The following is a 9,676-nucleotide window of genomic DNA, read 5'->3' as shown; positions in this document are numbered from 1 at the left end:
GCACAGACACACTTCTATAGAGTTGTTTAGAAGTATATAAGGAATAAAGATAGATTTGAAGGGTATAAAGGTCTTAGATAAAAATGAATCTATTTAAATTTACTCCTTATTTTTCTTTATATAGAAAAAGTTATATAACATTATTTCTTGATACCTAAATGTGAACTGTGTTAATTTAACTGACAACTAAAGTGAGTTGTGTTCAGTAAACATAACTGAGAATAATAATTTGATTATTTATCTACCAGGAGCAGTATGTAAGAGACCTATTTATGATGCTTCCTCTCAATGCCTCAGAAGCTGCAGTCTCCACATTCCTGTTGATTGGGATCCCAGGGCTTGAGGGTGTGCACATTTGGATCTCCATCCCTATCTGCCTCATGTACCTCATGGCTATCCTGGGAAACTGCACCATTCTATTTGTCATCAGGACAGAGCCTTCTCTGCATGAGCCCATGTACCTTTTCCTCTCCATGCTGGCATTATCGGACCTGGGCCTGTCCTTCTCTTCTCTTCCCACCATGCTGAGGATCTTTTTGTTCAATGCCATGGGGATTTCTGTTGATGCCTGCATTGCTCAGGAATTTTTCATCCATGGATTCACAGATATGGAGTCCTCGGTACTCCTGATCATGTCTTTTGATCGCTTTGTAGCAATTTGCAACCCCCTGAGATACCGCTCCATCCTTACTAGCTCCAGAGTTTTGCACATTGGGTTAGCATTTGCTTTTAAAAGCATTCTCCTAGTTCTTCCCCTCCCTTTCACTTTAAAGAGACTCAGATACTGTAATAAACGCCTGTTATCCCACTCCTACTGCCTCCACCAGGACGTCATGAAGCTGGCGTGCTCTGACAATAGAGTTAACTTCTACTACGGTCTGTTTGTTGCGCTCTGTATGATGTCAGACAGTATGTTAATTGTTGTCTCCTATGTGTTTATTCTGAAGACTGTATTGGGTATTGCATCTCACAGGGAATGGCTTAAAGCTCTTAACACCTGTGTGTCCCACATCTGCGCTGTGCTCATCTTCTATGTGCCCATCATCACCTTGGCTCTCATGCATCGCTTTCCCAAGCATACACCCCCTGTGGCTATGATTCTGATGGCTGATGCATTCTTGCTGGTACCACCCTTGATGAATCCCATCTTGTATTGTGTAAAAACTCAGCAGATTAGAGTGAAGGTTCTGGAAAAATTGGAAAAACTGGGTCTGAAGTCTAAATGATGAGGCAAAGGTAGAAGTTCCATTTTCTCTACATCAAATTGTCTCAGGAGTAGGACAATGTTTCTTTCAAATAGGAGCTGCTTCCATTTACTTTAGAGTCCTTAATTAGTTAATTAATTAAGTAATCAATTAATATCTATCATGGATGTCACACACCACAGCTTCTGATATTAAGGAAGAAGAGGCTTACAATTTATAAAGTAGGTAGTGATCCTGTTGTTGTTGTTGGGGGAGACTGAGGCCATCTATCCTCAGGTAAAAGAGTAAAGAAGACATCTAACCTCAGAGAAGCTTGTAAGTAGGAGTTCAACTATAATTGGGAGAATTCTGCAAGGTTCTGGACCATTTAGCATCTTTATATTTGCCTCTTGGCATTTGATTCCTCCTTGTGATTTACATTAAATCCTTTCCAATGTGATTAGGTTTGTCTAAGTAAGTTTTCTTCCTTGCTAACCAAAGGGTGGTGCACTGATATGCCTCAGCAGCATCTGGGAAATAATAAGAATCATAGGATCTCATCCTTCTTCAAGCCTACTAAGTCAGAATCTGTCTTTTAACAAGATTCTAGGTGGTTGGTGTGTACATTAATGACTGAAAAATACAAAATACTTTCCTGGGATAATGTGAAAAGGAAACCTAGAGAGTGTGTCTTTTGCCAAAGCCAATTTGGAGGGAAAGTATAGGAGGAAATCCTTGGGGCACAAAAGATGGAGACCTATATACATCATCAACATTCATACGTCTCTCTCATTGATGCCTTGTGAATTTACACAAGGAAAGAGTTATGAATGATTCAAATTTAAAAGTCTCTTCAAGATGACATACTTCATCCATTGTATATGCTTGGCAGGTGTATCTCAATTTGAACTAAAAGAATAGTCTAAATGGAAGGGTGTGGGTAAAATGGCTAGCATAAGAAGTGTAATAAACATTAGAGAACAAATTATGGTTCCAGAAGTTATTAATATCTCTATCCCCATATGTGCTGTTGAGAGGACAAAGAACATTTAAGTTCTTCCTGAAACTTATCATTCAGGTTGGTGTGGAATGATTTTCAGAGAGAGAACGGTGCTATGAACAGTAATAGTGAGCCCTGAAAACCAAAGATGTTACAGGATTGATGTGGGTGTGGCCAGTGGTGAGGAGAGAGTGAGAGCCAGGGGACAGCAGTTGAGGCCCTGCTGTGAAATGAAGAGCTCTTTGCTTCCATCTCTTCTCTCTCTCTCTAAGTTGCTTCAGTCGTGTCCGACTGTGCGACTCCATAGATGGCAGCCCACCAGGCTCTGCCATCCCTGGGATTCTCCAGGCAAGAACACTGGAGTGGGTTGCCATTTCCTTCTCCAATGCATGAAACTGAAAAGTGAAAGTGAAGTTGCTCAGTTGTGTCCAACTCTTAGCCACCCCATGGACTGCAGCCTACCAGGCTCCTCCATCCATGGGATTTTTCAGGCAAGAGTACTGGAGTGGGGTGCCATTGCCTTCTCCATCCCATCTCTTTTTTTTTTTTTTTCTTTTTCTTTTTATTTTTAATTTAATAATTTTAAAACATGTGTTCCCCATCCTGAACCCTCCACCCTCCTCCCTCCCCATACCATCCCTCTGGGTCGTCCCAGTGCACCAGCCCCAAGCATCCAGCATCGTGCATTGAACCTGGACTGGCATCTCCTTTCATACATGACATTTCACATGTTTCAATGCCATTCTCCCAAATCTTCCCACCCTCTCCCTCTCCCACAGAGTCCAAAGCCTGTTCTATCCATCTCTTAGTAAAGTAATAAAAACATGGAGGCAGTCAGTGATTCTGCATTTAGCTCATCTACCACCAAGTTACAAAGGGCCATTCAAATGCTTTCAGTAGTTTCGTGTATACAATGAGGTGGTAGGAACTTAAAGAAACTTCCAACTGTAAAGTTCTTTATTCAGATTAAATATTCATACGAAGTTTAAATATAGTTATTTTAATTTCCATGATTAATTCCACAAAACTATCATTTATTGAATATTTTATATATTCTGACACTATGATACAGAGACTTGACTGCATGAAATCCTTATTTCACCTATTTTACAAACATGGAACAGCTAGTGCCAAATCACTCAGGAATAATGGACTGAGGACTCAGCCAGGCCAATGTGACTCCACATTCTTTATATCCAACATTCTACTCTCGGTAAAGAAATGGGAAGATGGAGGTTGGTGTTCCAGGGAGGAAGAAAGAATGGGCTTTGGGGAAAAAAAAAAAAAAAGTTTCTCAGAGACCTCATCATTGTTCTTCAAGACCAAGCTATTTCTCCATTCAATAATTTTAAAAGAGTATTTTGTAGCAGGGGTTTTGAATTAAGGCAAATCTGAAAATAAATTCTGTTTAGTAACTAATTTTATAGACCTGGGGCATTCTTAAAATCTCACCCTCAGTATTCTCATTCATGAAATTGAGAGCTGCTGCTGCTGCTGCTGCTAGGTCGTATCAGTCGTGTCTGACTCTGTGCGACCCCAGAGACGGCAGCCCACCAGGCTCCTCTGTCCCTGGGACTTTCCAGGCAAGAATACTGGAGTGGGTTGCCATTTCCTTCTCCAATGTATGAAAGTGAAACGTGAAAGTGAAGTCGCTCAGTTGTGCCCAACTCTTTGTGACCCCATGGACTGTAGCCTACCAGGCTCCTCCATCCATGGGATTTTCCAGGCGAGAGTACTGGAGTGGGGTGCCATTGCCTTCTCCATGAAATTGAAAGACTGACATCTAATTAGTTTACTAAGAGAATATATAGTATATCTTAAAGAATAGTTTGATAAAATATGAGGCTATAAACTGTTTCTGTATTCCTAGAATATGTTCTAATATATCACTGTGTATTCTTATCTTGTTACTAAATGGATTTGATCTGAAAATTTGATTTTTTCACTTTTCATTTAAAATGTGTTCTTCTGTAATCACAAGTAACAAGGATGTTTCAACTGCTCAACATATTAAAGTAGAGAATTATTATTGTGTTAGTGAATGCTGAAAATGCATTTAATAGGATTCATTGCTACTACTGCTGCTGCTAAGTCGATTCAGTCACGTCCAACTTTGTGCGACCCCATAAACGGCAGCGCACCAGGCTCCCCTGTCCCTGGGATTCTCCAGGCAAGAACACTGGAGTGGGTTGCCATTTCCTCCTCCAATGCATGAAAGTGAAAAGTGAAAGTGAAGTCGCTCAGTCGTGTCTGACTCTTAGCAACCCCATGGACTGCAGCCTACCAGGCTCCTCCATTCATGGCAGGAGGAGCATTTTCATTTCCTCCATCCATTTTCTAGGAAAGAGTACTGGAGTGGGACGCCATTGCCTTCTCCGATAGGATTCATTAAGTAAGCTTATTAAAAATTTTTAAAAAATGCAACATAAATGAACTATTTAAGTGTTATAAAGTTTATTCAAAGATCTAGCAGTCAACCATCTAGCAGTGCCAGTAAGTGAAACACTAATGCCATTTAAATAAAATGAGAAACAACATTTTTTGTTCACTCTTAAACTTTCATAACAGGTTGGAGATTCCAATGAATTTAATAAAATAAGAAAATAAAATAATTTATATGAATATTAGGGGAACATTACCTATCATCTATTTTTGCTTATGAATGCTATTAATAAATACAAATAAAATACAAAAATTTTTAAATGGTCCTAAAATTTTGTGATAATTTGGTAAAGTACATACTAATGCAAGATAAAAAAATGTTTTTCTAAATCTAGCAATATATATGTGGAGATAGAAATGGCCGGTTATCTCAGTTGATTAGAGTTTGGTGCTATTAACACCGAGGTCCTGGGTTCAATCCCCGTGCAGGCCACAGAAAGTTTTCCTCCTTACTACCCAAGGTGATTATATATTAAGGGCTTCCTAGGTGGTGCTAGTGGTAAAGAACCTGCCTGCCAATGGAGGAGACTCGAGAGACATGGGTTTGATTCCTGGGTGGGGAAGATCCCCTGGAGAAGGAAATGACAACCCACTCCAGTATTCCTGCCTGGGGAAACCCATGGAGAGAGAAGCCTGGCAGGCTACAGTCCTTGAGTATGACTGAGCACACACACACAACACACACAGAGAAATGGGGTAATGTTTTATTTATAATAGCAACACAATCATACATTTTAAAAACTACATAGAAATAGACTTAAATAAAGTGAATAATTTTATTGAAAAGTGTAGAAATGTTCTTAATAAATGAAATACATAAATTGTTGGATGTGGAAATTAATCATGACTGCTGATTTGTTTATATTTAATCTACTAAAAATGTAGTTCTTGTTAGAATTTCAGAGTTTTTCATTGCTTTTGAAAGAGGATCACTTTACACAACATATTAACCAAATCACACTATGAGGCTGGTCTAATAGATCAGTGATATGTGAACATATATGACACACACACATATATATATATATATATATATATATATATATATATATATATTGTTGCTCAGTTGCTCAGGTTTGTCCGACTCTGTGACCCCATGGACTGCAGCACACCAGGCCTCCCTGTCCATCACCGACTCCTAGAGTTTGCTCAAACTCATGTCCATTGAGTTGATGATGCCATCCAACCATCTCATCCTCTGTCATCCCTTTCTCAGTATCAGTCTTTTTCAAAGAGTCAGCTCTTTGCATCAGGTGGCCAAAGTACTGGAGCTTCAGCATCAGTCCTTCCAATGAATATTCAGGGTTGATTTCCTTTAAAATTGACTGGTTTGACCTCCTTTGCTGTGAGGGACTCTCAAGAGTCTTCTCTAGCACCACGGTTTGAAAGCATCCATTTTTTAGTGCTCAGCCTTCTTTATGGTCCAACTCTCACATCCATACATGATACTGGAAAAACAATAGCTTTGACTATATAGACCCTTGTCAGCAAAGTGGTGTCTCTGCTTTGTAATATGCTGTTTAGGTTTGCCATAGCTTTTCTTCCAAAGAGCAAGCGTCTTATAATTTCATAGCTGCAGTCACCATCTGCAGTGATTTTGGAGCCCAAGGAAAGAAAGTCTCTCACTGTTTCCATTGTTTCCTCATCTATTTGCCAAGAAGTGAAGGGACCAGATGCCAAGATCTTCATTTTTTGAATGTTGAGTTTTAAGCCAGCTTTTTCACATATATATATCATACTCCATAAGAAGATTTCTAAAGCAAAGTCCATATCCATACACACACCTAAAATATGACATATATGCTGCTTAGTCAGTCATGTCTGAGTCTTTGTGACCCCATGGACTATAGTCTTCTAAGCTCCTCTATTCATGGGATTCTCTAGGCAAGAATCCTGGAGTGGGTTGCCATTCCCTTTACCAGGGAATATTCCCAATCCAGGGATAGAACCAGCTCACCTGCACTACAGGTAGATTCTTTACCATCTGACCCACCAGGGAATCCAAAAATATGACATACATAGTTTTTTATTTCAGTGAGAAAAAGAGAATGTATGTAATAGATGATGCTACTACGAGTACATAATTACCTTGTTAACATAAAATTGGACTTAGAAAGAAAAGTCATTATAACAGTTCTTTTAAAACAGGCTTAAGAGAATATGTGCAGAACAAGTTAAAGACACTTGTTTTAAAAGCAACACATGAAAAACAAAAATTATAAAGATATATAAAAGTGGATTTGATCATGTAAAACTGTATTTACTTGAGATTTGGTTGCTTAAATAATGAAAAAGGCAAATATTATATTGGCAAAGGTATAAAAAGGATTTTATATGAAGGATTTCTTGCACATTTGTTTTTAAAACCATAAACAATCCAGTAGAAAAATGGATGAAGGCTATTTGAAGAGACTATTCATAGAGGAAGAAACAAAATAGCCTACAGATATGTGAAAGACACTGTTTCTATTAGGAAAATCTGATGTAAAGTAAAATTCATCACTAATAAAATTGATGAAAATTTGAGAATAATGGTAACGGAATTCTGGTGGACATGCAGAAAACGTACACTCCTAACAACCTGAATGGTTGTGACAAGACTTAGATTCTGACTGTTTCTGGGCCATGGATGTGATGTTAATAGGGGCTCACAATAGACCACTCCCCTTCTCTAGGGCTCATAAACTTTCATCAATATGCACATGAACACTTCAAGGGACAGAAATGTACATCCATGTACATGGACTTTTGTGTACCTGAATGACATTTTATGCATGATAAACTGAGTTCTCAGTCATGGAAACCTTTGTGTCAGGTAACCAACAAATATGGAGGACACATCCTTCTCACTAAGCACAACCCACCTTCCTGGGCTTCAATCTCTTGTGGATTCTCTCTCTAATCTCCTTCATCTTGACACTATAGAGAATAGGGTTTATCAATGGGGGAAGCAGGAAGTGGACATAGGAGAGAAGAGTACGGGCAGGCTGAGGGATTGGCATCCTGAGATGATCAATGAGAGCCAGGAGGACCATTGGCACATAGAAGAGAAGCACAGCAGAGAGGTGGGCAGCACAGGTTTGGCCAGCCTTCCAGCGATCCTCACAGGATCCAAAACCTTGCAACACCCTGCCAATTAGGCCATAGGAGAATAAAATAAGCAGAGGATCCAAGCCCATGGCAGACAGGACCACAAAGAGGCTGTAGACTGCTCCCCCACCTCCAGGGCAGGCCAAACGGGCTATATCTGGGTGCAAGCAGTAAGAATGGGTCAGGACCTGTGGACGGCAGTAAGGCATGTGGGCCAGGAGGAATGGCAGGGGCAGGTGGAGACCCAGGCATCGGAAAGCAATGGCCACACAGATCTTGCTGATGACACCATTGGTGAGGAGTGTTGGGTAGTGGAGAGGGCAGCAAATGGCCAGTGCCCGATCCAAGGCCATGGCGAGTAAGACAGAGGACTCCATGACAGAAAAGACATGGACAAAGAACATCTGGAGGAGGCAGGCTGAGGCAGAGACAGCATGAGTATTTGCAAAGGCAAGACCCAGCAGGGTGGGCATCAGGGCTGTGGACAAGCCAACATCAGACACGCTGAGCAGGAAGAGGAAGAAGTACATTGGGCGGTGCAATGTGGGCTCCAGGGCAATGATCCAGAGGATAGCACCATTGCCCAGGGCAGACAGAAGGTAGACAGTGATGAGGGGTACTGCCCACCAGGAAGGTACAGCTGATAGGCCTGGCAGGCCCACCAACAGGAAGGTGGGGGCCATCGAAGTGCTGGCATTCAGAGTTGAGTGGGTGAGGAATGTTGACATACTTCAGGATCCCACTTTGAACTCTGGAAACTGAAAACGGATTAGAAAGATTTATTTAACCTTATGACACATTTGCATAAGGCTTTCTAAAACTGCCTGCCCTCCCTCTCCTGCCCCAGGCACACATACACATACTCATTCTAGTATCTATGCCACAGTCATCCCTTGCCTTGGAGCGTTTCCTATAGCTGTCCACAAAGCTCTGATTCTCTCTTTAAATTATTTTCCCATTTTCCTCAACTCTGTTTTTCACTGTAGCTTTTTTCCTAATTTGCTCCCTCCTTTAACGGAAAACACCCATAAGGGGGGTCTATACTCCTATGAGCAGGTTTTCTTTTTTTCTTTTTTAAATACATTCGGCTATGCAGGATCTTAGTTGCAGCATGTGGCATCTAGTTCTCTGACCAGGGATTGAACCCCAGGCTCCCTGCATTGTGAGTATGGAGTGTTAGCCACTGGACCACCAGGGAAGTCCCTAAACATGTATTCTACTCCTCCCAGGCCCAGGCAATCTGACTTCTGTGCTGCCTCAACACACATTTCAATTCACTTTAACTGCTCTCATTAGTCATCCATTACTTCTTTGTTACTAAATCTAGGGGCACTTAAATTTCCTAAACTGATGTATTTCTCAATGAGCTTTGGCTCTTATGAAACACTTCTTTTCTTTTTAATTCTACCTCTCAGAAATTATATTCTTAGTTCTCCATGCCCTTTCCCATCCAATTTATACACTGGTATTTTTGAGAATCTTTATTTGGCTATTTCCTTTTTCCTCAGTGACATTCCTCCGGACTTCAACTAAATTTTATAAATTGATGAATCATAAATATATCCCCAGATCATTCTATATTTACTCACCCAAATCTCTACTTAGATGTCATAAGCATTTTAAATTCAAATAATCCAAATCAGATCTTAACAAATGTATTCAGATACAAAATATTAAATTGTACTTGGTTTTTATACTACAAACAAAAATCAACTCACAAAGGTTTAGAGATTTAAACGTAAGACCTGGAACTACTAGATGAAAATATAAGGGGAAAGCTTCATGACATAGGAATTGGTGATAATTTCTTGAGTATGACACTGAAAGCACATGTGACAAAAGCAAAATTGAAAAGCGGCATTACGTCAACTGAAAAACTCCCGTGTAGTGAAGGAAACAATCAGTGGGGTAGAAAGGTAACCTATAAAATGGAAGAGGGTATTTTTAAACCATATATCTG

The 9,676-nt window shown here is 40.2% G+C and overlaps 2 protein-coding genes across 2 annotated transcripts; one reads left to right on the top strand and one right to left on the bottom strand.

Annotated features, from left to right (window-relative positions):
- Positions 1–272: 272 nt before the first annotated feature.
- Positions 273–1,226, top strand: OR51A8 (olfactory receptor family 51 subfamily A member 8). The gene has a single exon (NM_001390603.1). It carries the CDS (start codon positions 273–275, stop codon positions 1,224–1,226), a length of 954 nt encoding a protein of 317 aa, NP_001377532.1.
- Positions 1,227–7,475: 6,249 nt separating this feature from the next.
- Positions 7,476–8,444, bottom strand: OR51S1B (olfactory receptor family 51 subfamily S member 1B). The gene has a single exon (NM_001390601.1). The coding sequence runs from the start codon at positions 8,442–8,444 to the stop codon at positions 7,476–7,478; it is 969 nt and encodes a 322-aa protein (NP_001377530.1).
- Between the last annotated feature and the right edge of the window lie 1,232 nt (positions 8,445–9,676).

This window comes from Bos taurus, chromosome 15 (assembly GCF_002263795.3).
Source record: "Bos taurus isolate L1 Dominette 01449 registration number 42190680 breed Hereford chromosome 15, ARS-UCD2.0, whole genome shotgun sequence".
Lineage (NCBI taxonomy): Eukaryota > Metazoa > Chordata > Mammalia > Artiodactyla > Bovidae > Bos > Bos taurus.
The sequence above is the reverse complement of the archived record's forward strand: the minus strand, read 5'-3'. Positions and strand labels throughout refer to the sequence as shown.